General features: G+C 36.4%; 1 protein-coding gene across 5 annotated transcripts in view; it reads right to left on the reverse strand.

Moving 5' to 3' along the window:
* Positions 1-19151, reverse strand: part of FRY (FRY microtubule binding protein) — a 216918-nt gene that overhangs the window by 127871 nt on the left and 69896 nt on the right. For all 5 annotated transcript variants that reach the window (XM_063101926.1, XM_063101924.1, XM_063101923.1 and 2 more), the window contains exons 12-16: positions 14568-14671; positions 13981-14089; positions 12273-12359; positions 5676-5847; positions 3455-3587 (exon numbers count right to left, since the gene is read on the reverse strand). In XM_063101926.1, the coding sequence (XP_062957996.1) occupies positions 3455-3587; positions 5676-5847; positions 12273-12359; positions 13981-14089; positions 14568-14671 (605 nt within the window). The remainder of the gene's footprint in view (positions 1-3454; positions 3588-5675; positions 5848-12272; positions 12360-13980; positions 14090-14567; positions 14672-19151) is intronic.

Raw genomic sequence — 19151 nt, forward strand, 5'->3', positions numbered from 1 at the left:
ATTAAATATGTGAACAAAGACTGGAATCCATGCTTTCTGAATCACAGCCTCGTGCTAACTCCTTACTGTTCTCAAATGTTTATGCCCTGTATAGCGGGGCCAGTTCTAATAAAACTTAACAAAATTTAAATGTAAGACAGAGGGATATATCTGAAAAGAAGAATGATGATATCTAAAACATTTTACCATAGGCTTGCCATTCAGTTGGGTTCCATGGGGTTTGGGCTGAATTTAAAACACTAGAATCACTGAAATGCCTAAATGCATCAGCATGAAGAAATATATTTTGTTTATTCCTACATTCAGCATTTAAAAGTGGAATTTTAATGTATACAAGGAATGGTTCCTTTAACAAATGTGACATCTGGAAGCTTCTCTCTAGAGCCCCTAGGGCTGTTTTTTTAAAAAATTAAATGCTTCCAAAATAAGTGTTTTATAATGACAGTAAAATCCTGAAATATATATAGTTGTACACCCATTTTTGACTTTTAAAATTACACTGATGGGCCTGACCATGATGGAGATTCTTTCTCTCTTTTTAATTGCTCTCCTGACAATATGAATATTTAATGGTAACTAATGCCTTCTATATTGTTAGAAAATGTGAAGAAAAATTTATACTTTGTGATAAGTTATTTCAATTTTTAGTTGTTTTAATATAAATGTTTGATTCTGAATCACTTAATTTATCAATAACTTTTATGGAAAAGTTAGACTACCCATCAAATCTTTCAAATAACCTAAGTGACAATATATAATGGCACACGTAAACTCTGATGATTTAGTCTCCTGAGAAGATAAAATTGGTACCAAATGAATGCAATCAGAGCATACAAACATGATAATGCAAAGATGCAGAGAAGTAATTCCTTCTTAGAAAATTAACTGTGGTTGGAATAGAAATGCGACAAGCAGAATCCATCCTCTCTATGATCTAAAGGTCATAATTAAACAGTGACTTTGCTCCATGACATTACTATTGAGTACACTTTTGTAAGTTTTTAAAGAATAAATACAAACCTGTTTATATGAAAAATAAAACACACATACATGCAGACTTCTACAATTCTCTGCTTTTGTGGAAAGTCAGAAGATTACTTTCTGTCCTTTTCCATAGACCTTTTGATGAGCTCTCTGAGGACTCCGGAGAGGAAGCAGTGGCACGGTGATTTCCAATCACTCAAGGGAAGAGATGTTTCTGGATGATATCCTCAATAGCTGCACAATGTTAGAGCCTAGTGATCTCTTCTAATTGTTCATTGGCAACACAGTGAATAGTTTAAAAAGTTCTAGCTTGCTCACCAGATGTTTCACACAGCTGGAATTATTTTTATATCGGTTGGAAAACGGATGACCTTGCCTGGCCTGCAGTACAAGGCAAAATCTGCCAGACACTCAAGATAATAAAGCAAGCCTCGATTAGAAACTAATTGGTGCATGACATCCTCTTAATTCCTGCAGTCTTTGCTTTCTGGGCTTTTATGAGAAGCATGTGAATCCCCAAAATAATATAATTAAGAAAATGTACTGACATGTTAAAGTTATTAGTATTATTATTTGCTAGCGTGAAGCACAAAAAGGGACGAGGAATGGAGACTGGGCAACACAGAGAGCTCAATGTCCAAGTTCATACCTTAAGCAGAATCTGGGACAACAGTGGACCAACCTCAAATGTCCACTCAGATGACTGTTTCCAAGCTGTGCGCTTCCACCCTCCTCTAATAATACTTATATGAGTCCCTAACATTTCTCCTTGTTTGTAGAAATGAAGTGACGAGCTTTTTTCTACTCAGAGATCTGCCTTAAAGTATAACGTGAAAAATATTACTAGCCCTATTTGGGCGTCTTCAGATGGTTGAATGGGAAAAAGTAAAAAGGATTCTTAGAAAAAGTTTGAGGCATTGGTGTTAAAACATAAATAAACTATGTTTTATTTATGTTTTAACCAATAAAACATAAATAAAATATTTACTTTTACATTTAAAATGATTTCGAATCATTTATGTGTCTTCTTATGATTTTGAATATATGAGTTTTGTTTTGATTTTGACCTTATAGTATTAAAAAAAAATAATTTCTGATTATAAAATGTAGTTTCCCTTTAAGGCTGTTTAATTTCTTTACTATTTTTAGAGGAAACAATTATATGGCAGCAATTTTAAAAGCATTTCTTATATGTTCTACATTATAAATTGCAAATGGCTTTAATATATTCAAGGAGTATGGAATAATAAGGTTAAAGGTTTATTGATAATCTAGCAATTTGTGAGGTAAGAACTAGAGCTGTAGATAATATATTTGATGTTATTAACCTTGGTCAATCTCAATTCTGTTATCAATTTGGTGAAAAAACCTAAAGAGACACGATCTTCATATCATTTAAATCAAAGCTGCAGGATAATATGCGTTGTATGATCCCATTTTTGTGGAAAAAAAAAAAAAAGAGGTATATCTAAACTTATATTTATACTGACACAGACAAGGTCTAGAAGGAATAACACTGAGCCAAAGAATGGTTGCAGATTTCAAGTTGGGCCCTGAAGAGAAGCCTTTAACTTTAGACACTACTAAATAAATATTTAAAATAATTCTGTATTTTGCCTTTGTTTTCATTATGAGCATATGTTACCATTATAATAAAAACGCACACCCACAATATGAACTTCTTTATAAAGATAACAACTTTCAGATTAATTCTGGAATTTGGGGCTAAATATGCTGGGTGACGAAGAAAATCTTCCTAATTATATTTTTGGAAGTTTATGCCACAGCTGCCAAGTGTAATTTAATTCACAGTCCAACAACAAAGTCCAAACTTTCTTAAAAGTAAAATTAGAATTAATTATAACTGAATCCTAGATCATGCCATAATTAATAAAAAATAGCAAATACAAGTTGTATGTGTTTACTTGGCAGAGCTCTAATTGTAAATCTAAATCCTTAGATTTTGGCTAAGAACATTGGATTTCCATATTTAAAGCTACAAATGCTTTCTTAAAATGCTTTCTTAAATCTATGGCACAATTGCATAGAAACTATCAAGTAGGATCTATTGCTAGAAATAAGTAAACTTGAGATTTATAAAGATGGAATGTCTGTAAACTGAGGATGTCATTATATCACATGGGTTGTGATAGAGCTTGGGAACAAAATGTTACTTTTGAAACATGTGGGCCAGTAAATGAGTCATGAGCCCCATTTTCTAACTTACTGACTTACTGATACATCAAAAATAAACAAAATAGATCAATCTGAGGTATGACCTTATTTTTATAGTTAATCAAATATTTCCAAAGTTCTTTTGTTTTTGTTTTTACTATCCTTAATTATCTCTTCTTAGAACTCTAAGATGACAAAATACAGAATAAATGGGAAGAATAAATGAGAAGAATCTCTAGCTGCACCTTTTGGTTAATTAACACTTCACTGATAACTTAGTCCTCACTGTACTCACGTGATCATGTCTTCAGGTTCTTTGTTCAGCATCTGGACGTTAGTCAGCATCATACACCTTCCTACTTCTTTGTCAAGGTGCCTTAAAATGTTGTCCACAGCTTTTCGTACTTGAGAGTAATATAAGGACATTCCTGAAAAATATGCATTATAGTTTCAACTCTGACTAAATCTATCAAAGAATGATATCAGAGTTTATTCATCATTTATGATATTTTTTACTGAAGATCCCGAGTCAATGACTTCCTTGAGCAGAGGGCTGGGTCTGAGTCAATGTCTATCTGTGCAGCTCTTGGAACAGTGCCTTGAACTTAGTAGGAGTTCACCAAATAATCATTTAAATTCAATTACTAGGAATTCTAATACTTCAATGGGAAAAATTTTCCAGAAGAGTTAAACTAACATGGAAATGTAAAATTTTAGTTTTGAATTTTTAAGTTTCTGGTTAACATAAGAAAATTCACCGTCATTAGTGATCACCTGAGTAAAGGATGATTCTCGTTTTGGGTTAGGATTTTAATAACTGCAAATTATTCTCTGAAATATATGTGTGGATTTTTTTAGTACAATAAACAAAATGATTTCACATTATAAATTTTAAGATGAACGAAAATGTATTTTAGCTATATTATTTTTACTGTTCTCATTAAATACAGTGTCAATGACCTACCATGGAAGACAAATGTGTCTGTATAGTATATGTATTTTATATATGTACATATATGTATTTTGTACGTACATATATATAATGCATATATGTATAAAATACATACACATATATATAATACAAGTGGAAAGTAAATAGCTTTGTATTTAAAATTTGTACTTTAGGGCCGAGCCTGTGGTGCACTTGGGAGAGTGCGGCGCTGGGAGCGCGGCAACGCTCCCGCCGCGGGTTCGGATCCCATATAGGAATGGCCGGTGCACTCACTGGCTGAGTGCCGGTCACGAAAAAAGACCAAAAAAATAATAATAATAATAAAATAAATAAATAAAATTTGTACTTTAATGAAATAATTACTCATAATTATATTTCATGCTTTAAATCTTTTTGAACTCATTGAAGAACTGCATAATTAACGATAAACATTTTAAAGCAAAAAGTTTCCTCATGTATTTCCCTCATGTCTTTGGATTCCAGGGACTCTCTTAACAAAATCTGTACTAGGTTTTTAAATTTGGGCACTTAGTAAGAAGCAGACAAATACAAAAAAATCACCTCTTTGGATTAAAATAGCTAAGTCAAAAAGAAAATAATCTCATGTAGTCTAAACCCACGATATAACCTGGCGTGCTGTGGGATTTGGATGTTTAAAACACAGATTAGACTAATTTCACTGAAGAAAAAAGAAAAAAATAAACTCTAAAAATGAATGAACGAATTATAAACAGGATTATCTACTAATACAAACAGATGTCTTGGAAATTTACTATAAAATGTAGATAATATTAGAGATTTGAAAAGACCTTAGATAATAAAGTCTAACATTTAAATGGCAAAATATTTACCAGGAAGTTCCAAAAAGCTTAAAGGTCAGTAAAACAAAACACAGAAGGAATCAATCAAAAAAAATGAATATCAGAAAGTCTCATCGGCTACTTTTATAGAGATTTTTATTTTTATTTATTTTTATTTTTTTATTTTATTTTTTTCGTGACCGGAACTCAGCCAGTGAGTGCACCGGTCATTCCTATAGAGATTTTTAAAAAAGTGTTAAGGATAAGTATCTCACTAAGGATAAGTATCTATTGGTCATTTTAAGGGTTTCATAAGGCTCATGTTTGAAACCCACTGTTGTGGGTTCACTGAATTGCGTCCCCCAAAGTTCATATAATTAGAAGCTTAATTCTTACTGTGACTGTTGAGGGTGGGACATCCTATTATGGTAATTAAAAGGTGGGGCCTTGAAGAGGTGTTCAGACTGCAGGACCATGCCATAGTGAATGGATTAATAACAGTGGTCAGGGGCGTGGTTCTGATGGCTTTAAAAGGAGAACACAGGAACGTCTCTCTCTCTCTCTCTCTGCTCTGCCATTTTCTGCCATGTGAGACCCCTGCATTGCTGTAAAGCCACCACCAAAGAAGACCCTCACCAAATGTGTTCCCTGGATTTTGGACTTCCTAGCCTCCAAAACTGTAAGCAATGCATTTTGTTTTCTTTATAAATCACCCAGTTCCAGGTATTTTGTTATAAGCAACAGAAATGGACTGATACACCCACCTATCATTTTGGCTTCCTCTTCAGTCAGCGTCTTACTCAAATACGTTTTCTTTACTCTCAAAGTATTTCCTGAAGGGAGAACAGCTCCTGTAACAGGCATGGGAGGTTCACCGTCTTTCTGCTGCAAGCTGTCAGCGATGACCAAGAATGCCCGTAAACCAATGTTCATTCTCTGTAAGAGACAATATGCTCACAATAAAAAGAAAAGAAAGGCTCAGTTATTGTAGTGGAATTAAATTATTAGTCTTTCAGAGAGATTGAGATTGGCTTTCCATCTAGATTAGCATGAGAAAATAATTTAAAAGGCAGAAAAGTGTAAGCCAAACCTATAAAAATAAAATTTTCTGTCACTGCTGCTGCATCACAAGAAAACAACTGGGAAAATTTTTACCAAACTTGGAGGGCATGTTTGAGATGGTCATATACCATACTCTGTTCAAGGGATGCTGGGTGTGCCTCAAAGGGACAGATGGTCATCTTCGGTGGTAGCTGTAACTCAGGTAAACTGAGGTAAACAAAGGGCTTTTACGTCTGCTGGAAGGAGACACCACACGTGTTAATTCACAAAGACTGAATGAAAACATCCAGAGTTCCAAATGTGAAGCACACAATGAACATCACTTGCTCTCAACTGCGGGTCTGGAGTTTTGATTTACAAAGGCCAGCGAGTTTGAGAGTAAATTTTAAAAATTTGGTGCCACAGAACCTATGACTGATGAAACGCATGCGTGTATGAGAAATGCCGTCTGGGCCAGATTGTTGGCTTCCTTAAACAGCCACGTGTAAAACATTTACACTGATATTTTCAAAACTTGTAAAGTAATAAGTTCCCAAAGTAGGCTACTACTTACAGAAGGAAATAATGACAATTACTAGTACTAGTAATGATAATCTAGTTACAATTTATTGAGTCCCTAAAACGTATGCAGAACTGATCATTAACTTTCATCCTTAAAACAGCCATACAAGGTGGTTCTAATTTTCAGGTGAGGAAATTGAGGGAAAGTGGGAAGCTACACATTCAAGTCTGGTTTGTCTGAATCAACTATTTTGTGGTGTCCTATCACATTTTTTAATGAAGTGACACAGCCTTCTATCCATTTTTAAATGATTTATTTAAGCTTTAAGGAGTTAGCTATTTCAACCAGCATCTGGTAAACAGTTCTCCGGCTCATTTATACCTAATACAATGTGTACTTTATGATTTTAGGACCTTCAATAATACGTGCTCTCCATTTTTTAGAATGAAAGAGAATAACTTAAAAAAAAAATTTAACTGTATATCAAAGTCCAGTAGTTCCCTAATTTATTTTGGTAGTCTTCTATGAAATGTTTTCTAGGATTGTGTATTTTTCTCAAGACACAGCAATATTTGGGTGATGAAATATAATGTTCAATTAAGCAGGCGCAGCACCAACATAGAAACTGAGTTGACATACGTGGCCAAGCCTCGATTATTTGCAAGAAGATTATCCAATTTATGAAACATCCTTCTCAGTTCTAAGTTTTTCTTTCCTCTGGATAACACTAAGGGCAGAAGTAAGATGGGACAGTTTGGGACACACATTTTGAACTTAATTTTAAAAATAATTTCTTTTTTTTTTTGTATTTTATATAGTTCTGCATCGTATGTCTCCCTTTTATTATGTGCCTGACCTTGAGAAATTACTCAACTTTTCCAAGTCCAAGTATCAGCTTCCTTTCTGTAAAATGAGAATAGTAAATACCTATTATTCATACAGGGCTATTGTGATCATTAAAGAAAATGCTTGAGAAGTTTCTGTTGGGAGATATATATTGTAAACCAGAATCCCCACTTTATTTTTTTTGTCAGGTTTATTGTGATATAATTCACATGTAGTAAAAGTCACTCTTTTGAGTTGTTTGACAGTTCTTTGAGTTTTGAGAAATATATACTGTATAGTCAGGAAACCATCATCACAATCAAGATCCAAAATATTTCCATCATCCCAAAAAGTTGCCTGGTACCCTCTAGTCAGTCTTCTCCCCCAGCCCCAGCATGTGACAGCCGTTGTCTAATTTCTACCTATAGTTTTTGCCTTTTCCAGAATGTGATATAAATGGAATCACATGGTACATAACCAATTGTTTTTCTTCTTTTACTTAGCATAATGCTTTTGAGATATCCTTGCATGTGTCAGTTTGTTTGTTCCTTTCTCTTGCTAAATAGTATTCCAGTGTATTGATGATTCACAATTTATTTACCCATTCACCAGTTGTTGGACATGAGTTGCTTTCCTATTTTTAGTGATTATGAAGTTGCTATAAATATTTGTGGAAACCTTTGTGCACAGGTGTTTTAATTTCTCTTGGATAAACAACTGGGGGTGGAATTGCTGGGTCATATGGTAAGTATATTTTAACCTTATAAGAAATTGCCAAACTGTTTTCTAAAGTGGTTGTACCTCTTTGCATTCCCACTAGAATAATTTGAAGTTCCATTTGCTCTGGATCCTTCTCAGCAAATATTGCTGTGGTTTTAACTAGCATTTCCCTAATGACTAATGATGTCAAACATCTTTTTACAGGCTTAGTAGCCATTCGTATATATTTTTTGGTGAATACATTATTGGGCCCATTTTAAAAACTGGATTATCTTCTTATCATTGAGTTGTGAGAGTTCTTTATATACTCTGGATAGAAGTACTTTGTCAGATACGTGTTTTGTAAATATTTTCTCCCAGTCTACAGCTCTCCACTTTATTAAGAGTGTCTTTTAAGGTGCATTTTTTATTTTGATGATGCTCAATGTATCAACTTTTTATTTTATAATGTATGATTTTTATGTCCTAGAAATTTTTGCCCACTTGAAGGTCACAGAGATTGTCTCCTGTGTTTTCTTCTGGAAGATTTATAGTGTTAGGTTTTACATTTACATTTATGATTAATTTTGAGTTAATTTTTGTTTACAGTCCAGATTATGGGTTGAGGTTCATTATTTTTCAGGTGGATGTCCAATTGCTCAGCACAATTTATTGGAAAAATTATCTTTTATCCATTGAATTAACTTAGGACAGTTGGTGAAAATCAATTGAACATGTATGTGTGGATCTACTTCTGAATTCTCTATTTTGCTTAATTGGTCTTTGTATTTCTCCTCCTGCCAATACTATGCTGCTTTGATTGCTGTGTAGCTTTATAGTAAGTCTTTTTTCTAAAGGTATTTTTTAATTGAAATGCACTCATTGTACATTTTATGGGTTACAGCATTATATTTCAATACATGTATACAATGTAGGATGATTAAATCTGGGTAATTAGCATATTCATCATTTTAAAACTTTATCATTTCTGTGTGATAAGAACATTTGATCTATTTTCTAGCCATTTGAGAATATACAATAAATTATTACTAATTATAGATATCTAGCACTACTGTGTACTACTGGAAGTTATTTTTTCCTATCTAGCTGTAATTTTGTGTCCATTAACCAACCTCTCCCTACACCCCTCTTCTCCTCCCCTTCCCAGATTCTAGTAACTACAGTTCCACTCTCCACTTTACAGTAAGTCTTGAATTCAGGTCTTGGTAATCCTCCCACTTTATTATTCTTTTTCAAAACCATGTTGGTAATTCCAGTTCCTTTGATTTCCCATATAAATTTTAGAATCGGCCTGTTGAATTTTACAGAAAAAGCTGCCAGGATTTTAATTGGTATTACAATTTTTGGGATTATAGTTTAATGTACACAGATAAATTTGGGGACAATTGACCTCTTAACAACACTGAATCTTTCTATTACAAACAGTATTTCTTTCTACTTATTCGGTTTTCTTTGTCTCAATATGTTGTGGTTTTCAGTATACAAATATTGCACATATTTTGTCAACTTTATTGCTAAGTATTTTGTTTTTCATTGCTATTGTAAATTGTTCAATTTCCAACTGTTCATTATTAGAATATGGAAATACATTGATTAATATATTTATCTTGTATCCTGCAAGCTTCCTAAAATCATTTATTTGTTTTAGTAGGTTTTCTGTAGATTCTTCGGGATTTTTCTACATAGACTCTCATGTTGTCAGTGAATAAAGAATTTCTATCTTTCTTTTCAATCTATATGCCTTTTATTTTTTCTTCTTGCCTCTAGCACTGAGTAGTTCTATGTTATTTTAGATTAAGGCAAAAATGACAGAAATGGATGATCTAATGTAGTGGATTGAATGTCTCTCCCCAAACTCACTGAAGCTTGAATTGTGTCCCCCAAGTTTTATGAATTAGAAACTTGGCCCCCACTGTGACTGTTCAGAAGGTGGGAACTCCTGCTATGGTAATTGAAAGGTGGGGTTTTGAAGAGGTGATTAGATTGCAGGACTGTGCCCTAGTGAATAAATTAGTAATGGTGGTCAGGGGTGTGGTTCTGGGGGCTCTAAAAGAACAGTGAATGGGGAGGTTGTTATTTCTGCTTCTACCATCTTGCAGTGTGAGGGGTCACTGTCATCACTACCAGATATATATGTTCCTTGGACTTTGGACCTCCCAGCCTCAGAAACTGTAAATTTCAATTTCTTTATAAATTACCCAGTTCCAGATATTTTGTTATAAGCAACAGAAATGGATTGATACACCTAGAAATTCTTCTCACAGGTGAGCAAATTCTAATGATGATAGGGGTATATATACAGGAAGTCATGTAGGTCTGAACTAAATCAAGACAATGACCTGGGGGCCGAGCCCGTGGCGCACTTGGTAGAGTGCTGCGCTGGCAGCGCGGCGACGCTCCCGCCGCGGGTTCGGATCCTATATAGGACTGAACAGTGCACTCACTGGCTGAGTGCCGGTCACGAAAAAACGACAAAAAAAAAAAAAAAAAAAAAAAAAGACAATGACCTGGAAATGACCTGACTGTTGAGTGGTGTTGCAATACAGAGTAAGATAACCCTTTAGATCTCTGGGCCTTGTTCCACAGGCTACTTCCAAAATATTTTTTAAGACTCAATTTGGATTTATTTCCTGAGAAACTGTGCCCTAGAGCATATTTCATCAAGTGTATGACATCTGCTTCATAGACTATTCTACCCTTGTGTTTAATTTTGAGTGGGGTTATGGATATGCCTTTGGGCTTATAATTACCAATTACTGATAAATAAATTCTTCTATGACATTGAAAGATCAAAAGAAGTGGAAGACAAAACCCGAATATTTCCTATTGGTGTTTTTTTTTTTTTTTTTTTTTTTTTTTTTAAACCGTTTATCAACTCCTCTGCCCAGAGAAGTTAGCTAATTAATAATTGAATCAAGGATAAATTTTGTAGATGGTTGTAGCTTTTAACATGTTTCTTTAAGTAACCAGGTAAATCTGAGAATTGATTATTAAGGACAGTTATAGCCATGACTACTAAGAAATGAAAATATTTTGAAGAAAAGACTCTTGACTGTACAGCCCTGGGCTTCCTTCCAGCAGCCCTGGGCTTCCTTCCTTGGCACTGGCTCTGCTCCTCCCATTGGCCCACTGACCTGGCTGCAGCCACTCTAGAGCCTGTGAGGTCACCAGACAAACTCCCATTTCTGAAATTCTTGTGCTGTCCCCAGATGTGTGGCAACCATAGTATCAAGAAGAGAATGCAGGGTGTGGTGGGAAGGAGCATGGGGATACCAGGGCCCTGGATTCCCTCTGCTGCTATCAAGCTGCCTATTTTGAGCCTCTGTGCTCTGGGTCTTCCTTACGGACAGAATGAAGGAGTTTGACAATACCTCAGTGCTAATAGGAAATAGATATTTAATTTTCATGGTGTGCAATTCCTTCCTTCCTTCCTTCCTCTCTTCCTTCCAAGAGTTTGTAATATACTCTTCCCAATATCACAGTTACTCTGTGAGATGAACTAGAAAAGTGCTTTGTGCATTTTACTGGTGAAAAAGCTCAAGTTCAGAGAGGTAAATGTCACATAGGTAGTAAAAGTGGCAGAGCCCATGGCAAGGGGCAAACCCAGCTCTGCTGACTTCAGGTCCAACATTCTTTCTATAATCTCATAGGAAAAGGGCTGCAAAGGCCTATTTCTGTTGGCTGACAGTGTTTTCAAAAGTCTAAAATTGCCTGTGCTTGTCCCTTGCATAGCCCCCGCTACTCCATGTAGGACACGATGCCCACCATGTGCCCATTTCCATGACCTGCCTGGCCCTTGAGCTGGGATGCTGTCAAAGAAACATATGTGTGTACATTATTTGTTTAATTCCACTGTTTTAGCATTTTTATTATTACATGTATTTTTTCTTCTCTGTTTCATTGCTTTACAATACTAAACTTGTTAATCTGCATCAAAATAATTATAAGTAAAAGCACTGACTTTATAACACTGAAACAACTTGGCCTGTGGTGGCAAATTATCTTTTTGGGTAAGAATTACTGGATTATATGAGACCAGAATATGGTAGCATGTCAACCTTTTATCATCTGAGGTCTATTCACCCAAAATTTTATTTCCGAAGTTTCAAGATCTGAATTTAGACACAGACAGAAACAAATAGAAGACTTTTTAGAGAAGATGCCCCTCACCCCGTTCCCTAAAGTCGCAAAGCCAAGGTATGCCTCTGTGAATACACGCTCTGTTAAAAGTACATAAAAGGGTCATTCATACCTCTGGATTGAGACTGAAAGCTTTTGCTGGTTTTCCCACACAAAGAAAATCAAAAATGATTTCTTTCATTGCAAAATCTAAACGTTCCTGTAGGGAAAATAAAACAAAAGTGTTAAAATACAAATTCAACATGAAATGGCTATTTTCATTATAGGCACCAAACAGGTGTGCTAAAAGAAGAGGGAATGCTCCATTCTATGGATCACAGAAAATCGTGAAGGAAAAACGCACCCATTGAACCGCTGGTGGAGCGGCTTCTACTTTTTCACACAGTGTGCAGGGTTGCCTTCATTACCTAAGATATGTAATCAGCCCCTAAAGCACAGAGTGACGAACGACAAAAAACCCAAAAATCAAAAAACGAAAACACTTAGGGGTGTCTGGGCTTATATATAATCAGTCCTAACTCTTCCTACTTATACTGGGAATGCTGGTTATCTTCTTGAAACTCACTTTGAAATGTATTTTTAAAGATATCACTGCCATATTGACCATTTTCTTCTCTAACATTAAAAATCCTTTGGCTCATATTACAACAAACAATACTGAATGTGAGATGAGTAATCAACAAATAAGACATATTAAGATTACTTAAATGAGAGCACTTAAGCCAGATTCTAATAATTCGAGACACTGGCTACTACGATATGGCAGGTTCATTTTATACAACATATTCCAGAATTATCAAAGCACATTCTCAGCCACACTATAACTACAGGTAGGTAAGATACATTAACTCTTTCATCTGCATTGCAAGTAGTGTTCTTTTCCTACGTACAAATATTACAGAGGTATTTCATTGCACCAAGCACACAAAGAGATATCATATATTAAATAGTCTGTGAAGTAACAATTGAACCTTACATCTTTATATCAATATCAATTGTATCAACAGTATTTTCATGCCTATCATTTCCCTTTATCCATACAATATCTGAAGCACACTGGGCAACCATTCTCATCCCCATTTTACAGATAAAGAAACTGAGGAAAAGGATGTTCTCTGATTTGTTTAAGGTTATAGACATGGCTCGTGGCAGAGGCTGGACAGGAATGACTGTTTTTCTGCTCCTCTGTAAATCATAAGGAGGTCAAAGTTGGGGTTAGGCCATTTACTGACAAAGTGTTTTAAAAAGTAAAAATCTCTCATCTTAATAGTAAACTACCTATTGAAAACTATGTTTAATATTACTGGACCTAGTTTTTAAGTAAATTAATACTTAGAACAGTTCTTGGCAAAGAGTAAGTGCTTGATAAATGGTAATATTCCTATTAAATTCTTCTTTTTCACAGGGTGAACATTAGAACATAATTATTTACTCCTTAAATTTCACTAAATTGTCTTTTGATTTCCTCAGACCTTCTGCTTCCTCCTTATGTGCAGAATCCAGAGCAGAGAATCAGGAAAAAACAGAGACGAAGAGTCAAGAAGCTCTTTCGCTGATAGGCTTTGTGACTTCAGTGAGTCACTTCCACTATTTCTCACTTTCTTTGTTTGCCAGGTCCTGAAAACACTTGATGTACTCATGTCACTATTTGTTTTGAAGCAAAAGAATAGGCTGTGTGTGAAAACACTCAAAACCTTTCTGAAAAGTCTAAACACGTAAGATATTGTTTTAGACTTCTCATCTTTTAGGATTTCATAAGAAGGAGACTGGCTGCTTAAAAGCAATTAGAAGATTCTCACTGCCAGAAACTTCTCCATTACCTGGGCAATGAACTGGATGATCTTCACAAAGATGTTCAGAGGCATGTCCCTTGGCACCACACCACGGGACCCTTTGGGGAAGAGTGTTGTGATGATGGTTATAAGTCGGCTGGAAGATAAGGGGAAAGAGAGAAAACAAGCAACATTGGCTGAGCTCCAGTTGTTCAAGGGAAAATAGCAGGCGTTTCAGCTTATCTAAATATCAGAGAGAATTCAGAAAAAGAAAACAAATCACCTCACCCTTTTTCATTAGCATAATTCCTCTATGAAAAGTTTTTCTGGGAAACTAAGGGCAGTTGGAAAATTATAGCTGTTTCCTTCGTTAAAGTGGCGCATGCAACCCTGAAGTGAAACTTGCTGATCCTGGTGGAGGCTGGATTTTCTGTAATGACTGCTGGGCCAGTGACTAAGGATAGCCTGGAAATGCTCTTAGGACTCCGCATCTTTTAGAAACTGTCAGCTTTGAACAGCTTCTAGCAGGGTTAGTGAAAGTAGCAATAAAAGAAAACACCCCTTGCTGTGACTGAGAAATGTGGTCACCATTCCCCTAATGATGTGGTTACCATTAACACAAGCCAGTTCCTTACCTCTGAGTAGCTGTGTTGCTTTCACATTTAATTCGAATCATGTAAACCCAAAGTAATCTGTAGAGAGATTCCAGTGCAACTCGAGCCATCTTGGGGTCTTTATTCTACAAGAGAAACCAAGATGTAAGATTGGCAATTAAATGGAGGTGTATGGAGATGATTCTTCTCTGAATGCCTGAAAAAGGCAGGCCTCAGGTGGGGGGCGGGATGCCTGCAAGGCACGCTGCATAATCCAGACTTATGGGGTATCTGCCTCCCGATGTTCACTGAATAAATAATCTGTGACGAGGAATCCCAACAGCTATGAGGGTGGAACAAGCATTCTGGGGGAAGCCATGTCATTCCCTCGTTTGCCAAGGTGAGTACTCAAGAGATTGCCTTCTCATTCCAGCCCTAGGGAACCGGAATCCTATAGCACAGCAGGAGAATCAATTTGTTCTTTTCATTGCTGACGATGTCTTTTTAAACATTGTTATTGATTTGATTCGTCAACCTGTCTTCCCTCCCCTCCCATCTCCTTACCCGCCAATATTTATTGAGACTAATGTGTACTCTGTAGGTACTGTGCTATAACCTGGGGCATAGAGATAAAAGATAATCTTTTTCCTTAAGATGGTCACCATGTATGGGGGATGGGAGACAGACAATAGACCATCAACTCTAAGACAGTAAGAAAAGCTGGTAGAGATAGGAACTAGCGTGTGGACAGAAGGGCAACTTATGGCAACCTCAAGGAACAGAGTCGGCAAAGGTTTCCAGGAACAGATGAAAACTCAGATGAACTTTAAATCCATTCATGGAGATTTTATGCACAAAACGTCTCCTGAATTTGACATCTCCATCCCTCTTCCCCTGCTACAGTTCCGTTCCAGCACTGTCACCTGGGCTGCCGCTGCACTAACCTCCTGACAGTCTCCCTAAGTCAGTTCTCTCCCCACTGTCCTATCTTACACCAGTTACACTCTTTTTTTTAGAAAGCACGAATTGGGTGATTTCCCAATGCCTATGAGATCAAGTTAACGTTTCTTGGCATGGCATACCTGACCAGTCAATATTTGGCTCTAACCTACCTTTTCTGCCTCCCCTCCTGTTATTCTCCCACAAGCTCCATATACTCTAGCTAGGCCAAGTTCATTCCATCTCCATGTTAGGGGTGCTCTCTCCCCCACCCCCAAGTCCTTTTCTTTCAGGTGAACCCTAATCTCTCTTTATAGTCAGCTTGAATGTCCTCTCCTTTGTGCAGGCTTCTCTGTTCCTCCCTGAAGTCCTGAACCATTCAAACTGATTATCTCTGTGTGTCCCTGACCCTCATACATAGCTCTAGCCTTACCCTTCAACTCTTTACATACGGGGTCTTGTTGAAACATCAGCTCCCACATAAATGGTGGGTTCTCTGAAAGAAAAGGGCATTATTTACCCCTGGCATCTATTAGAGTTCCTGCCATTCTGCAGGTTAAATATTAAAAACAAAAACAAACTGTGAGTAGTAGCTGAACAACTTGATGCATATATAAGATTTCTTTATACAGACCTATACAAAATGCAACCCTTGGTATGTAGCTGAAGTTGATCTTCATGATACTATAATGATAGTGATAAATATCTTGTACTTGTATGGCATTTTGGTATTTCAACAGTGCTTTCATATAACATGATATTAATTGAGGATTTTATTTTTATTTTTTTTCTGGTGGCTGGCTAGTCAGGGATCTGACTTTGGTGTTATAACACTGTGCTCTAATCAACTGAGCTAACTGGCCAGCCCTCCAGAATTTGAAATCACAATATGAGGGGGTCTTCAAACAGTTCATGGAAAATGCATATTACTTTTCTGCTCAGTGGCTGGATAAAATAATACACTTGTCATCTGATCACTAATTTTTAGGCCCAGTTTACGTGCACTATTAGAATTTACAAATTCTACCATGAAATGTGTTTTTATTTTGACATATCTGAAACTTCAATGAGAGAGATTTTGCTGAAGGTTTTAGAAATGAGGTTAATATTAAAGCAGAATAACTAAATCCTGAAAATTAATATTTAAAATATCTAATACTATATCATTTAAATTTGGTATTTACAAAGAGAATAGTAGTCATTTTAAAATAAATGATGGCACTTATTTAATGAATTTAGGCAACAACTGTGGAATCCTTAAGATATTACTTAATGTTTCCACTTACAAATTTATAAAATAAAGATACCATTAATAAACGATCCCAGTACTGGCCAGTTGCCAAACACACACACACACACCCACACACACACACACACACACACTCTCTCTCTCTCTCTCTCACACACAGACACACACACACACCCACTCACAGACACAAACACCCACCCACCCACACACACATTCACACACACTCACACACACCCCCCACACACTCACCCACACACACTCACACACACACACTCCCACCCCCCCCACACTCACACACACCCCCCCACACACCTCACCCACACACACCCCTTACTATTATAATATGAAAAGTTAAAAAAAAAAAAAGCACTCCTTTAACTTCATTGTGATTATTGCACACAAATATATTAAGTGCTGAAGACAAGTTTCATAAAATATATTTATGGCAGCCACACTTGTTTTGAGATTCTTACTAGAAATCAAGATGCCTTGTGTGTACCTTGCTTCCCGGACCTCCCTGAGTGCATCATTCTCTGTCATATCATCCTATTTGGTTTTCTTTAGAGCAGTTATTACTATCTGACATTTTTTTTCTCACATATTTATTTACTTGCTTATTGTCTGTCTCCTTCACTAAATCACAAGGTCTAAGAGAACAGGGAGTGTTACTGTCTTACTCATTCCTTTTTCCCAGCACCTAAAACACCACCCGGAGGATGACTTGTAAGGAATTGTTGACCAACCGACTGACTGAATAAATGAAAGAAGTTGAGTCCTAGCACAAGCAGTGACTGAGACAACAGGAGAATCAGTTCTAATTCTGTACTTTGGTTTCTTTATGAAACCAGGCTGACTAACGTCTAACCTTTAGATCAAGTACTGCTATCTGAGCAAAATTGTTAGGAAAACATCAATAACATCCACGAAAGCATCGGGAGAGCTCAGGGTAGCCTGTGGCATTGTCCTGACATCCATGAGAATGTATACAAAGCGTCTACTATTCGCCTGGCCCATAACAGATCTCCACTTCATGAGAGCTGTTGTTTGTTATTAATCATGTCGTAAATGCATTTCCTCATGCTGAGTTTTCTTTTTTTGTTTTGTTTTTTATAATCTGGGCCTCACTGGTATATTATATTCATTTTTGTAGAAGAAAAGAAATTTAAAAATTCCCCCAATTACATCTAGTTTTGAAGGATAAGAAATTAGTACATAGTTATCATAAACAATAAATATTACATTTTAAAAGTACTATTAAGTTGCAAAGCATATTTCCTTCTTTTCCATAATTAGGTGTCATATGGCAGATGTGAAGGAGGGAATGTATCATTTTTTTATAGCTTAATATGTTCAGGTTCTGACCAAAAAAGTACTGGTCACCACTGACCAAGAGTTCCTGAAAGATGTGAGTGTCTTGGTGAGAAGGCACCAGAAATGGTCCTCACCACTTTATAATGGCGCACTGCTAACACATGGTCGACTGAGTTAATTAAGTGTACATACTAACGAATTCTAGTCTGTGCTCTCAAAGCAGCCTGCTTCTAACAGACGGATGCTGAAGCTAATCCAGGGCACTTGCACTGAATGAGTGTGGAGACTGAGGTCCTGTGGACTTTGAAAGCAGGCGACTTTTTGTGCTCACACACTCTATTCTGCCTATGTCATGTGGCCACCTTCACGGCTCACCTCTGCAGAAAACATCAACTACCAAAGTCCAACATGTAGGATTCAAACACTAGGCTTATTATCCCGAAGCATCTGGGGCGCGGGGAAAAGGGGGAGGGTGGCCAGAAGGTGTACTGGGGGGAAGCTTGGTTTGGTGTTTCCTTATGAAACGATATGGTTGATTCCAAATTTCATAAAATAGTGAAGCTATTCAAGACAAGTTTACATCTGAAGCCACGTTAGTCTTTCCTCAGGTATTTCTACCCTATTAAGGACTCATGAGGAGGTTTGGAAAATTTTCTGTATATTAATGACCTTGGAAAATGGGCCTATTTAAATCCTTACTGGGTTTGATTCTAAATATATGTGATAGAATTTTATTCTGTTTGTAACTCATCAAGGATCTTTTAATATATCTTTTAGCCTTGGGGTAGTGAATTCCAACAGTGTATTACACTTAAAGGAAAATATCATTGCCTTTACTTTGCCTAATAAGTACTTTGTTTCTACTGCATGGGGTAGGAGACCCGATCACACAGGTGTCTTCCCACTCCTGACTTTTACGTCCCTCACTGTCTGAATCATGCATTTTGAAACTTCATTACATATCCCCCAAGAAAATGCTGAGCTCTTCAAGGGCAGGGACTCTATTCTATATCCAGATTTTTAGAGTTGCTTTCCCCCATCCTTCTCACTTCCAGCACCTTCCCTGGTATCTAATGCAAACAGTGGGCACTATGTAAATCCTTGATGAATTGAACTGAATTTTGGAA

The sequence above is a fragment of the Cynocephalus volans genome, chromosome 7 (genome assembly GCF_027409185.1).
Source record: "Cynocephalus volans isolate mCynVol1 chromosome 7, mCynVol1.pri, whole genome shotgun sequence".
In the NCBI taxonomy this organism is placed as follows: Eukaryota; Metazoa; Chordata; class Mammalia; order Dermoptera; family Cynocephalidae; genus Cynocephalus; species Cynocephalus volans.